Source organism: Ranitomeya imitator, chromosome 1 (assembly GCF_032444005.1).
Source record: "Ranitomeya imitator isolate aRanImi1 chromosome 1, aRanImi1.pri, whole genome shotgun sequence".
Lineage (NCBI taxonomy): Eukaryota > Metazoa > Chordata > Amphibia > Anura > Dendrobatidae > Ranitomeya > Ranitomeya imitator.
Window position 1 is genome coordinate 833,992,399 of NC_091282.1, and position 15,521 is coordinate 834,007,919.

Here is a 15,521-nt window from a genome sequence, read left to right on the forward strand (position 1 = left end):
CCAAACAGCTCAAATTAGGGGAAGACACCAGGAAAAGAGGCATCAATTGACCCAGAGTACAAATAGTATAATTGAGTAGGGTGAATGCATGGGACAGTGCTTGGACCAACATTTCTAGATGAAGCATTGATCAGTAATAGGAGGATGAGAGTCAGGTGTAGGCCTGGTGCTCTGAGAGCCCTGCCAAATTCAGGCAACACACATGAAGGAGACCTAACTTGGAGTCCTCACATTTCCAAAAATTAGGGGCAGACACCAGAAAAAGTGGTATCAATTGACCCACAGTAGAAATTTGATAATTGCACAGCAGCAGTCAGCCATGTACCATTCATGAAGTATCAAGGTCTGGGCCAGCATTTACAGCTTTGAATTTAAGTTTTAATTAAGTACTGCCAGTCAGGGAACCCTACTGCTACAGGCAACACACATGACGGAGACTCAACTTGGATTCTCCACATTTAAAAAAATCATTGTCACAATGTTACGACTGCGACCGCAAACGCGGCCCAGCCGACGCCTCCATGTCACCAGACCATGACGATATGGGGCGAGCGTCCCAGGTGGGAACAGAATGTGGACCCAATGGACCACATAGGGTAACCTGGACCTACCCAGACTAGGGAAGGACAGAGGGTAGGGTCTGTGGCAGCTGAGCATGTGGACAAGATGGCGATATGCAAAACTTCAGGTATGAAGAAAGAAAGTTTACTTAAATGAAATCACAGTACATAAACAGAACATAATGATGCCAGGCTCCCGATTCCGCACATCAAGGAAGGGTACATGTCTCAGGATAACAGACAAAGGCAGGAGGATATCACGGGTTGATGCAGTCCAGGGTTATCTGGCATGGGCATACTAGGACAGCCTCTCTCTCAGCCTTCAAGCGTAGCACAGGCTCAGCAGGAGAACATCAGACACCGACCTAGGACAGACGTCATCACAGAATGGACCCCGGGAATCCAGCAGAACATTGGGACACAGACAGAACATCAATACTCAGGCAGGACATAGGCTGGACATCAGGACACAGGCTGGACATCAGGACACGGGTATCTATTTTACTCCTGGGCACTTAAGCCCTTCTGAGCTTTATGGACGCCAGGCCCTTCTTAATCTAAACAGGAAGCTCCCTTCCTTTTACTACCATGACACCTCCTGCATTAACTATTTACACTGATCTGGAGCATTGCTAGTCTATGTGTACAAAATGCCCCCATCTAGTGACCCAATATGTGTACTGTGCTCTCCCTGCATACCATTCAATTGGTACAGCCAAAGGAACATTAAAATAAGTATGTTCAATATCTATACATACAGTATATATATCAGCATTAAATATACATTTTAACAGCAGTACGAGACAACGTATATACATTTACACATACTCCACCCCGGGACATGCTCAGGGGCTCAGGACGGCTACTGCGACCCCTTACACTACCAGTAATGTGGATGCCCCTTATATTTCCATTAACTGATGACAGACCTGAGGGAGGGCTTGCTTTTTTGTGGATTGAGTTGAAGCTTTTATTGGGAACATTTTACATAACGTTTTGCATCACAGTTATCTGGCACTCTACGCTGAGCACTTACTTTGGGGGTTTCCATCTAAATCTCTGAGTGACATGACAGATCAATCCCCCGAGGGATCCATTCACCATAGTGAGGCAGTAGATTTACTCTGGCCTCCGTCTGGCCCCTGTTCAGAGGTGTCCTTTTCAGAAGTGCACAAAACTGTGGCTGATGGCACTTTTATACAATCCTAAAAAGACTTAAGGTACCTTCACATTAAGCGACGCTGCAGCGAGCTAGACAACGATCCCAATCGCTGCAGCGTCGCTGTGTGGTCGCTGGAGACAGTGCCTCCAACTGCCTGATTATAGGGAATCTTCCACCGGGGGTTCTGTCGCTGTGCTTTCCTGCACTGACTGTGAGCGCCGGCCGGAAAGCACAGCGGTGACGTCACCGCTGTGCTTTCCGGCCACTGCGCTTACACAGTGCAGAGAAGCAGAGCGCCGGAGAGGACAGACACCGGAATGTAAGTATGTAGCGTTTGTTTTTTTTTACGTTTACGCTTGTAACCAGGGTAAACATCGGGTTACTAAGCGCAGCCCTGCGCTTAGTAACCCGATGTTTACCCGGGTTACCAGTGAAGACATCGCTGAATCGGCATCACACACGCCGATTCAGCGATGTCTGCGGGAGGTCGAGCGACGAAATAAAGTTCTGGACTTTCTGCGCCGACCAACGATGGCACAGCAGGATCCAGATCGCTGCTGCCTGTCAAACTGAACAATATCGCTAACCAGGACGCTGCAACGTCACAGATCGCTAGCGATATCATTCAGTGTGAAGGTACCTTTACACCACTGGATCACAGGTCAGACAACATCCACAGTGCCTCCAACTGCCTGATTATAGGGAATCTTCCACCGGGGGTTCTGTCTGAATTACGTATTTAAGATTTACACGGAAACCCCTGTGTTTGCCTTCAGCGCAGACTGCAAGATAAATGTGCGCCGAGCCTTACTGCGATCTTTGGGAGGCAGAATGAAAATATCAGCAGTAGGTGAAGTTTTGTTTTTATTTACTTTTTACGACGTTCCTCATGTGGTATAAGTGATTAGGCGATTTTACTCTTCGAGTCGGTGCGATTACAGTGATTCCAGATTTATATCGGCTTTTTATGTTTGGCTGCTGTCACACTAAAAGACGCTTTTTATTGTGAAAATTAGTTTTTGCATCACCATATTTTGAGAGCTATAATTTTTTCAGATTTCGGCCAACACAGTCATTTGTGGCTTGTTTTTTGCGGGACGAGCTGACGTTTTTATTGGTACCATTTTCGAGCACATGACATTATTGATTGCTTTCTATTCTGATTTTTGGGAGACAGAATGAACAAAAACCAACAATTCAGGAATTGTGTTTTTTTTTTAATGCGTGTAGTAAAATTGATAAGACAGCTGTCTTCTTCGGGTCAGTATGATTACAGCGACACCTCATTTATATAGTTTTGTTATGTTTTGGCACTTTTACACAATAAAAATTATTTTCTAGAAAAAATAATTATTTTTGCATCACTTTATTCTGAGAGCTATAACTTTTTATTTTTCTGCTGATGGAACTGAGTGGTGGCTTGTTTTTTGTGGGACAAAATGATGTTTTCAGCGGTACCATTTTTATTTACATCGTCTTTTTGATCGCATTTTATTGAACTTTTTGTTCAGCGGTATGATGATAAAGCATTGTTTTTTGCCTAGTTTTTTATTTATTTCTTTTATGGTGTGCACTGAAGGGGTTAACTAGTGGGACAGTTTTATAGAGCGGGTCGTTACAGACATGGCTATACCAAATATGTGTATATTTGAAGCATCCCCAGATCATCACCGATCCTCCACCAAATTTCACAGTGGTGGCAAGACACTGTAACTTGTACGCCTCTCTAGGTCTCCGTCTAACCATTAGATGACCAGGTGTTGATCTGGAGATGCTTCAGCAAGGCTGGAATTGGGCAGGTTAATCTTTGCGAAGGACGTATGAATCAAGCCGCATACAAAGTGATCCTGGAAAAACAGTTGATTCCTTCTGCTCAGGCAATGTTCCCTAATTCTGAGGACTGTTTTTTTCCAGCAGGACAATGCGCCATGCCACACAGCTAGGTCAATCAAGGTATGGATGAAGGACCACCACATCAAATCCCTGTCATGGCCAGCCCAATCTCCAGACCTAAACCCAATTGAAAACCGCTGGAATGTAATCAAGAGGAAGATGGATAATCACAAGCCATCAAACAAAGAAGAACTGCTTACATTTTTGTACCAGGAGTGGCATAAGGTCACCCAAAAGCAGTGTTAAAGACTGGTGGAAAGCATGCCAAGATGCATGAAAGCTTTGATTAAAAATCATGGTTATTCCACAAAATATTGATTTTTGAACTCTACCTGAGTTAAAACATTAGTATTGTTGTTTCTTAATGATTATGAACTTGGGATTTTTTTTGCATTATTTGAGGTCTGCAAGCAATGCATTTTTTTGTTATTTTGACTATTTTTTATTTTCAGAACATAAATACAAAATTTATTGCTTCGAACTTCGGAGACATGTTGTCAGTAGTTTATAGAATAAAAGAACAATTTACATTTTACTCAAAAATATACCTATAAAGAGAAAAATCAGAGAAACTGAACATTTCAACGGTATCTTAATTTTTGCCAGAGCTATATATGTACTCTATGTGTATATATCTACTATATATGACCATAAACTTATCCGTCCTAGTGTGAGAGCTAAGGTAGTCCCCTAGAAAGAGCCCGTCCGTGCAGATACATAATAATCAACCCAAGATATAGCTTTACCCAAACCGTGCACGTAAGGTCTAATGGATGCTCTCCTCCAGTGCCCCGACGCGCGTTTCGCCCCCTGCTTCTTCCGGAGGCTTGACTATGGGGTAGGGAGGGTTACTTTATAGGGGGCCGTAGCTAATGAAGGTACCAGCATTGAAGAGAAAGATCGCTGAGCGGAAGTCCTGTGAGGGCTCAACGGCGCATGCGGCCATCAAAGTACTCCGTGACGAAGGAACGCTTCCTAACTTGCGCCAAGAGCAACTTAATTGCTGCTGCTTTGGTTGTATATGGTCATTACAATGGCAGTTTGCAATTTTCACTCAGTAACATCCACTACTTGTTTCTGAAACCACCCATGGAGTCAAAATTGTCACTACACCTGAATATAAATTTACAAATGGGTATAATTTCCAAAATGGAGTAACTTGATGTGGGATTATGCTTTTCTAGCACATAGGGGCACTTTATATGGAGTCCGCAAATTATTCTTGGAAAATTTACGCTCCAGGAGGCAAATATTGCTCCGTCCCTCCCAAGTCTTGCCGTGTAGCTAAGCAGTACTGTACATTCACATATGGGGGTTTTCTACATTCAACAGAAATTGTGGAACAAATTTTGGTGCCATTATCAAAATGTAAAGCTTGGAGCTAACACTCAATCTTGGTGGTAAAAATGTAAATATTTATTTCTTCACTGCCCAGTGGTATAAAATTCTGTGACACCCTGTGGTTTCAATATAATCTCTGCACCCCAAGATAAATTCATTGAGAGGTTTTATTTGTAAAATGGGGTCACTTATGGGGGGTTCTGCTGTTCTAGAACCTCAGGGGCTCTACCAATGTGACATGGCACTCTCAAACCAGCGCAGCAAAATGTGCATTGTATTATGGCGCTCCTTCCCTTCTGAGGTTTGCACTGTGCCTCAAAAGTAGTTTTCGACCACATATGGGGTATCGGTGAACTCAAGAGAAATTGCACAACAACTTTTGGGGTCCATTTTCTCCTGATACCCTTATGAACATAGAAAATTTAGAATTAAAAAGATTTTTATTGGAAAAATGTCATTTTTTTATTTTCACGCTTAACGTTATAAACATTTGTGAAGCACCTGGTGGTTTGAGGTGCTCAATGCACATCTAGATACGTTCCCTAAGGGATTTTGTTTGCAAAATGGTGTCACTTGTGGGGGGTTTCCACTGTTTAGGCACATCAGGGACTCTCCAAACGCAACATGGTGTCAGGTAATTATTCCAGCAAATTTTACATTCAAAAATTTAAAAGACGCTCCTTTCCTTCCAAGCCCTGCTGTGCACAGTTGTTTATATTCACATACTGGGTATCGGCGTACTAAGGAGAAATTGCACAACACATTGTATGGTGCAATCTCTCCTGTTACCCCTATGAAAATGCAAAATTTGTAGCTAAAATCATTTTTGTGGTAAAAATATGATTTTTTTATTTTCATGGCTCAATGTTATAAACTTCCGTGAATCAGCGGGGGTTCAAGTTGCTCACCACCCATCTAGATAAGTTCCATAAAGGGTCTAGTTTACAAAATGGTGTCACTTGTTGAGGGTTTCCACTGTTTAGGCACACCAGGGGCTCTCCAAACACGGCATGGCATCCGCTAATTATGACAGCAAATTTTACATTGAACTATTGAAATGGCGCTTTTTCCCTTTCAAGCTTTGCTGTGCGCCCAAACAATAGCTTTCCACCACATATGGGGTATCGGCATGCTGAGGAGAAATTGCACAACAAATTGTATGGTCCAGTTTCTCCTGTTACCTTTGTGAAAGTTTAAAAAAAATAGGTCATAAGGAAAATTTTTGTAAAAGAAAGTTAAATATTAATTTTTTCCTTCCATATTCCATTAATTCCTATGAAGCACCTGAAGGGTTAATAAACTTCTTGAATGTGGTTTTGAGCACCTTGAGGAGTACAGTTTTTACAATAGTGTCATTTTTGGGTATTTTCTATCATATAGACCCCTAAAAGTAACTTCAAATGTGAAGTGGCCCCTAAAAAAAAGGTTTTGCTAATCTTGTTGTAAAAAAGAGAAATCGCTGGTCAACATTTAATCCTTATAACTTCCTAACAACAACACAAATATGTTTCAAAATTGTGGTGATGTAAAGTAGAAATTTTCAAAATTTTAGCCAAATTTTACATTTTTTCACAAATAAACGTAAGTCACATCAAAGAAATTTTACCACTGTCAGTGGTCAGAATCAGTGGGATCCTTTGAAGTGTTCCAGAGTTATCTACTATATAATTGTCTAAGGGTCACTTCCGTCTTTCTGTCTGTCTGTCCTTCTGTCTGTCATGGATATTCATTGGTCGCGGCCTCTGTCTGTTATGGAATCCAAGTCGCTGATTGGTCTGTCATGGCTGTCGCTACCAATCAGCAATGGCCAGAGTCCGATTAGTCCCTCCCCTGCAGTAAGCGCCCGGCGCCTGCTCCATAATCCCCGCAGTCACCGCTCACACAGGGTTAATGCCAGCGGTAACGGACCGCGTTATGCCGTAGGTAACTCACTCCGTTACCACCGCTATTAACCCTGTGTGACCAAGTTTTTACTATTGATGCTGCCTATGCAGCGTCAATAGTAAAAACATCTAATGTTAAAAATAATAAAGAAAATAAAAAATCATTATATACTCACCTTCCGCCGCCTTTCCCGCTCCTGGCTACGGTCCGGTGACTGCACCATGCAAGCGGCAGGTTCCGGTGGTATGGGAGAAGGACCTGCCATGACGTCACGGTCATGTGACTGCGACGTCATCACAGGCCCTGCGGCGTGAGAAGGACCTGCCATGACGTCACGGTCATGTGACCGGGACGTCATCACAGGCCCTGCGCAAGAACGACCTGCCATGATGTCATGGTCATGTAACCGCGACGTCATCACAGGTCCTGCGCGACAAGGACCTGCCATGACGTCACGGTCATGTGATCGAACTACAACTGGCCCTCGGAAGGTGAGTATATGTTTTTGTTTTGTTTTTTTTTAACCTGTGACATACGTAGCTGGGCAATATACTACGTGACTGGGCAATATAGTACGTGACTGGGCAATATACTACGTAACTGGGCAATATACTGCGTGGCTCTGTGCTGTATACTACGTGACTGGGCAATATACTACGTGACTGGGCAATATACTACGTAACTGGGCAATATACTGCGTGGCTCTGTGCTGTATACTACGTGACTGGGCAATATACTACGTAGCTGGGCAATATACTACGTGACTGGGCAACATACTACATGACTCTGTGCTGTATACTACGTCACTGGGCAATATACTACATAGCTGGGCAATATACTATGTGGCTGGGCAGTATACTACGTCGCTGTGCAATATACTACGTGGCACTGTGCTGTATACTACGTCACTGGGCAATATACTACGTGGCTGGGCAATATACTACGTAGCTGGGTAATATACTACGTGGCTGGGCAATATACTACGTGGGCTGTGCAATATACTACGTGGGCTGTGCAATATACTACATGGCTGGGCAATATACTACGTTGCTGGGCAATATACTACGTGACTGGGCAATATACTATGTGGCTGGGCAATATACTACGTGACTGGGCAATATACTACGTGGCTGGACAATATACTACGTGGCTGGGCAATATACTACGCGGCTGGGCAATATACTATGTGGGCTGTGCAATATACTATGTGGCTGGGCAATATACTACGTGACTGGGCAATATACTACGTGGGCTGGGCAATATACTATGTGGACTTTGCAATATACTACGTGGACTGTGCAATATACTACGTGGACATGCATATTCTAGAATACCCGATGCGTTAGAATCGGGCCACCATCTAGTGATCTCATAAATTGACAGTTGTCAGAATAGTAAAAATTGGCTTGGTCAGGAAGGCTTTGGGGTGAAGGGGTTAATCCCCTATGTTTTGCTTCCTTCTATTTGGATATTTCGTAAATACTTATACTGTATACTATTTCAGTTGTAAATCAATTATGGAATAAACGTGAAATATAATTTACTTACCAACAAAACACTTGTCCTTTTTTATTTTTAAAAGGGTCGCTATATAATAAATTGAGCAGGTAGAAAATTTGTCATTATTGTACTGGTTTCCATCCATGGCATAAGGAAACATCAAATAATTTCCATTCGGACTGGAAACAGTGAAATTTGCACACTGATCATCTTTGTCATGCTGAAAACAAAATATGCCATGAATAATTGTTAAAGAACATTTACATTAGAAAAGTTATGTACTATAGAAACTGTAGAACTTTTATCAAATTACAGTAAATTCTGTTTTTTTTGCTGTACTTGGATCTGCCATAACTGACTAGTGTGCATGTTAATGAGAAACAGAAATAAACTGCTGCCAGATGATTTTGAAAAAAACGCCCTGGGGATGTGACAGGTTCCCTTTAAGTTATTTTGTCCTATTTGATTTTTGCTTCACAAAAAAAAGAAAAACTTGAGTCAAAGAAATTATGAGCTAATTGAAGGAAGTGCTGGGTGTTAGACACCAACCAATCTACTATTGATGACCTACCCTGCAGATAGGTCTTCAATGCTTATGTCTGGACACCGTCCTTAAAGGGAACCTGTCACCAGAAATAATGCTGTTAACCTGCAGATACACGGTTCATATCCAGGTTAACAACATTATAATGCTCTCCGACGCCTGCACGCAGCCGAATACAGCAGGGAGGAAATGAAGTTTATTCTCCTCTCCAGCATTTGGTATTCAGTCATAGGGGTGGCGCCGGTTGAGCAATTTAAAGCCAATGTCAGTTAGGGCCATGGGCGTGGTTATAGCGAACCGTTCTGTATACTCAGAGCGTGACTGAACCACCATGACTGAATACCGAATTCTGGCGAGGATAATAAATTTCATTTTCTACCCACTAAATTTGGCTGTGCGCAGGTGTCAGACAGCTGTTAACCTGTAGATTAACCGCATATCTGCAGGTTAACAGCGTTATTTCTGGTGACAGGTTCCCTTTAAGTGTATTGCCAATTTAAGAAGCACAGGACATCTGTGAAGGTCCCACTTTTCGTTACATCCCACTATGGTAATCAGGCTATTGTTGACAGCATAGAAATTGCTTTATAATTTCAAGGCTATTTTAACTTTTTTATTTGTTCCTGTTGCGTTGTAATTGCAATGTACTGATAAGCATATGCTATACCAAACTGTAATATACTGTGCCTATTTTGGCTGTAGACTGTGGTGTAGTGGGCTGGTGGCCACTGTAAATGAGGGCTCTACAATAGTGTAGCTAGACCGTAGAAATGGTAATTTTCTGGCTGCAAGCATGCAGGAAGAAGTACTAGTGTTAGCGCTGGCCCATTAAAAGTTCAACGTTGATGTAGATTTCTGCGATGTGGTGCCAAATTGCTGTGTTATTACTGAGTTCGGTAGGGGAAAAAGAGGAGTCTATATATAATCAGTGCTTGTGCAAGGTGGGTAGTGTGCAGGGAGCACAAGAGGTATGCCTGAGAAAGTTACTGTTGGCCTAAAAGTGTATTATTAGTGTAACGTGGCATGTGGCGTGTTATGACCTGGTGGTCAGGACAATAATGGACCTGGTGGTTAAGAGCACACGGAATGACCTGATAGTTTCTGATAATAAGGACGAGCTCTGGGACGTGGGAACTCTGCTGACCGCAATCCCTAAACCTATCAAACACACTAGAAATAGCCGTGGATTGCGCCTAACGCTCCCTATGCAACTCGGCACAGCCTAAGAAACTAGCTAGCCCTGAAGATAGAAAAATAAAGCCTACCTTGCCTCAGAGAAATTCCCCAAAGGAAAAGGCAGCCCCCCACATATAATGACTGTGAGTAAAGATGAAAATACAAACACAGAGATGAAATAGATTTAGCAAAGTGAGGCCCGACTTACTGAACAGACCGAGGATAGGAAAGGTTACTTTGCGGTCAGCACAAAAACCTACAAAAAGACCACGAAGAGGGCGCAAAAAGACCCTCCGCACCGACTCACGGTGCGGAGGCGCTCCCTCTGCGTCCCAGAGCTTCCAGCAAGCAAGACAACAAATTAAATAGCAAGCTGGACAGAAAAATAGCAAACCAAAGAAATACAAGCTGGAACTTAGCTTCTGCTGGGAAGACAGGTCACAAGAACGATCCAGGAGTGAACAGACCAATACTGGAACATTGACAGGTGGCATGGAGCAAAGATCTAAGTGGAGTTAAATAGAGCAGCAGCTAACGAATTAACCTCATCACCTGTGAAACTCAGAAACACCCACATGGACAGAACCAGCCGAAGTACCATTCATGACCACAGGAGGGAGCCCGACAACAGAATTCACAACAGTACCCCCCCTTGAGGAGGGATCACCGAACCCTCACCAGAGCCCCCAGGCCGACCAGGATGAGCCAAATGAAAGGCACGAACCAGATCGGCAGCATGAACATCAGAGGCAAAAACCCAGGAATTATCTTCCTGACCATAACCCTTCCACTTGACCAGGTACTGGAGTTTCCGTCTCGAAACACGAGAATCCAAAATCTTCACCACATACTCCAACTCCCCCTCAACTAACACCGGGGCAGGAGGATCAACGGATGGAACCACAGGCGCCACGTATCTCCGCAACAACGACCTATGGAACACATTATGGATGGCAAAAGAAGCAGGAAGGGCCAAACGAAATGACACAGGATTGATAACCTCAGAAATCTTATACGGACCAATGAAACGAGGCTTAAACTTAGGAGAGGAAACCTTCATAGGAACATAACGAGACGACAACCAAACCAAATCCCCAACACGAAGTCGGGGACCCACACAGCGCCGGCAGTTAGCGAAACGTTGAGCCTTCTCCTGGGACAATGTCAAATTGTCCACCACATGAGTCCAAATCTGCTGCAACCTATCCTCCACAGTATCTACACCAGGACAGTCTGAAGACTCAACCTGCCCTGAAGAGAAACGAGGATGGAAACCAGAATTGGAGAAAAACGGCGAAACCAAAGTAGCCGAGCTGGCCCGATTATTAAGGGGCGAACTCAGCCAACGGCAAAAAGGACACCCAATCATCCTGATCAGCAGAAACAAAGCATTTCAGATATGTTTCCAAAGTTTGATTAGTTCGTTCGGTTTGGCTATTTGTCTGAGGATGGAAAGCCGAGGAAAAAGACAAATCAATGCCCATCCTAGCACAAAAGGATCGCCAAAACCTTGAAACAAACTGGGAACCTCTGTCAGAAACGATGTTCTCCGGGATACCATGTAAACGAACCACATGCTGGAAAAATAATGGCACCAAATCAGAGGAGGAAGGCAATTTAGACAAAGGTTCCAAATGGACCATCTTAGAAAAGCGATCACAAACCACCCAAATGACCGACATGTTTTGAGAGACGGGGAGATCCGAAATAAAATCCATAGAAATATGCGTCCAGGGCCTCTTTGGGTCCGGCAAGGGCAAAAGCAACCCACTGGCACGAGAACAGCAGGGCTTAGCCCGAGCACAAGTCCCACAGGACTGCACAAAAGAACGCACATCCCGCGACAAAGACGGCCACCAGAAGGATCTAGCCACCAAATCTCTGGTACCAAAGATTCCAGGATGCCCGGCCAACACTGAACAATGAATCTCAGAGATAATTTTTGCAGCACCCGCCGCAAATCAGGGGAGATGGCAGACAAAATTACCCCCTCTTTGAGAATACCCGCCGGCTCAGGAACACCCGGAGAGTCAGGCACAAAACTCCTTGACAGGGCATCAGCCTTCACATTCTTAGAGCCCGGAAGGTACGAAACCACAAAATCAAAACGGGAGAAAAATAATGACCATCGAGCCTGTCTCGGATTCAACCGTTTGGCAGACTCAAGATAAGTCAAATTCTTGTGATGTGTCAAGACCACCACACGATGCTTGGCTCCTTCCAGCCAATGACGCCACTCCTCGAATGCCCACTTCATGGCCAACAATTCACGATTACCAACATCATAGTTACGCTCAGCAGGCAAAAACTTTCTAGAAAAGAAAGCACATGGCTTCATCACCGAGCCCTCAGAACTTCTTTGCAACAAAACAGCCCCTGCTCCAATCTCAGAAGCATCAACCTCAACCTGAAACGGAAGCGAAACATCTGGCTGGCACAACACAGGGGCAGAAGAAAAACGACGCTTCAACTCCTGAAAAGCCTCTACAGCCGCAGAAGACCAATTGACCACATCAGCACCCTTCTTGGTCAAATCAGTCAACGGTTTAGCAACAGTAGAAAAATTAGCGATGAAGCGCCGATAAAAATTAGCAAAGCCCAGGAACTTTTGCAGGCTCTTCACAGATGTCGGCTGAGTCCAATCGTAAATGGCCTGGACTTTAACAGGGTCCATCTCGATAGTAGAAGGGGAAAAATGAACCCCAAAAATGAAACCTTCTGAACTCCAAAGAGACACTTTGACCCCTTCACAAACAAGGAATTCGCACAAAGGACCTGGAACACCATTCTGACCTGCTTCACATGAGACTCCCAATCATCCGAAAAGACCAAAATATCATCCAAATACACAATCAGGAATTTATCCAGGTACTCTCGGAAGATGTCATGCATAAAGGACTGAAATACTGATGGAGCATTGGAAAGCCCGAATGGCATAACCAGGTACTCAAAATGACCCTCGGGCGTATTAAATGCTGTTTTCCATTCATCGCATTGTTTAATACGCACAAGATTAATCGCCCCTCGAAGATCTATCTTGGTGAACCAACTAGCCCCTTTAATACGAGCAAATAAATCAGACAGCAACGGCAAAGGATACTGAAATTTGACTGTAATCTTATTAAGAAGGCGATAATCAATACAAGGTCTCAAAGAACCATCCTTCTTGGCCACAAAAAAGAACCCTGCTCCTAACGGTGATGACGACGGGCCAATATGGCCCTTCTCTAAGGATTCCTTTATATAACTCCGCATAGCGGCGTGTTCTGGCACAGATAAATTGAACAATCGGCCCTTAGGAAACTTACTACCAGGAATCAAATTAATTGCACAATCGCAATCCCTATGAGGAGGTAGGGCACTGGCTTTGGGCTCATCAAATACATCCCGATAATCCGACAAAAACTCTGGAACTTCAGAAGGAGTGGAAGACGAAATAGACAAAAATGGAACATCACCATGTACCCCCTGGCAACCCCAGCTGGACACAGACATAGATTTCCAGTCCAATACTGGATTATGAACCTGTAGCCATGGCAACCCCAAAACGACCACATCATGCAGATTATGCAACACCAGAAAGCGGATATCCTCCTGATGTGCAGGAGCCATGCACATGGTCAATTGGGTCCAATACTGAGGCTTATTCTTGGCCAAAGGCGTAGCATCAATTCCTCTCAATGGAATAGGATACTGCAAGGGCTCCAAGAAAAAACCACAGCGCCTAGCATACTCCAAGTCCATCAAATTCAGGGCAGCGCCTGAATCCACAAATGCCATAACAGAATAGGATGACAAAGAGCAAATCAGAGTAACAGACAATAGAAATTTACTGTACCGTACCAATGGTGTCAGACCTAGCGAACCGCTTAGTGCGCTTAGGACAATCGGAGATAGCATGAGTGGAATCACCACAGTAAAAACATAGCCCATTCCGACGTCTGTGTTCTTGCCGTTCAGCTCTGGTCAAAGTCCTATCACATTGCATAGGCTCAGGCCCATGCTCAGATAGTACCGCCAAATGGTGCACAGCTTTACGCACACGCAGGCGTCGATCGATCTGAATGGCCAAGGACATAGACTCATTCAGACCAGCAGGCATGGGAAACCCCACCATGACATCCTTAAGGGCTTCAGAGAGACCCTTTCTGAAGATTGCTGCCAGGGCACATTCATTCCACTGAGTGAGCACAGACCACTTTCTAAACTTCTGACAATATATCTCCGCTTCATCCTGACCCTGACACAGAGCCAGCAAGATTTTCTCTGCCTGATCCACTGAAATAGGTTCGTCATAAAGCAATCCAAGCGCCAGGAAAAACGCATCAACATCACGCAATGCCGGATCTCCTGGCGCAAGGGAAAATGCCCAGTCTTGAGGGTCACCACGTAACAAAGAAATAATGATCTTTACTTGTTGAACAGGGTCACCTGAGGAGCGAGGTTTCAAGGCAAGAAACAATTTACAATTATTTTTGAAATTCAAGAACTTAGATCTATCACCAAAAAACTAATCAGGAATTGGAATCCTAGGCTCTGACATCGGATTCTGAACCACAAAATCTTGAATGTTTTGTATCCTTGTAGTGAGATCATCCATCCAAGAGGACAGACCTTGAATATCCATGTTTACACCAGTGTCCTTAACCACCCAGAGGTAAAGGGGAAAATAGAGACAAAACACACTGCAAAGAAAAAAAAATGGTCTCAGAACTTCTCTTATCCCTCTATTGAGATGCATTAGTACTTTGGGCCACCTGTACTGTTATGACCTGGTGGTCAGGACAATAATGGACCTGGTGGTTAAGAGCACACGGAATGACCTGATAGTTACTGATAATAAGGACGAGCTCTGGGACGTGGGAACTCTGCTGACCGCAATCCCTAAACCTATCAAACACACTAGAAATAGCCGTGGATTGCGCCTAACGCTCCCTATGCAACTCGGCACAGCCTAAGAAACTAGCTAGCCCTGAAGATAGAAAAATAAAGCCTACCTTGCCTCAGAGAAATTCCCCAAAGGAAAAGGCAGCCCCCCACATATAATGACTGTGAGTAAAGATGAAAATACAAACACAGAGATGAAATAGATTTAGCAAAGTGAGGCCCGACTTACTGAACAGACCGAGGATAGGAAAGGTTACTTTGCGGTCAGCACAAAAACCTACAAAAAGACCATGCAGAGGGCGCAAAAAGACCCTCCGCACCGACTCACGGTGCGGAGGCGCTCCCTCTGCGTCCCAGAGCTTCCAGCAAGCAAGACAACAAATTAAATAGCAAGCTGGACAGAAAAATAGCAAACCAAAGAAATACAAGCTGGAACTTAGCTTCTGATGGGAAGACAGGTCACAAGAACGATCCAGGAGTGAACAGACCAATACTGGAACATTGACAGGTGGCATGGAGCAAAGATCTAAGTGGAGTTAAATAGAGCAGCAGCTAACGAATTAACCTCGTCACC

General features: G+C 44.0%; 1 protein-coding gene across 4 annotated transcripts in view; it reads right to left on the reverse strand.

Moving 5' to 3' along the window:
- Positions 1-15,521, reverse strand: part of LOC138650175 (disintegrin and metalloproteinase domain-containing protein 10-like) — a 196,252-nt gene that overhangs the window by 59,997 nt on the left and 120,734 nt on the right. For 3 of the 4 annotated variants that reach the window (XM_069740618.1, XM_069740617.1, XM_069740621.1), the window contains one exon: positions 8,389-8,560. The exons of the other annotated variant lie outside the window; for it this stretch is intronic. In XM_069740618.1, the coding sequence (XP_069596719.1) occupies positions 8,389-8,560 (172 nt within the window). The remainder of the gene's footprint in view (positions 1-8,388; positions 8,561-15,521) is intronic. 4 annotated transcript variants of the gene reach the window in all.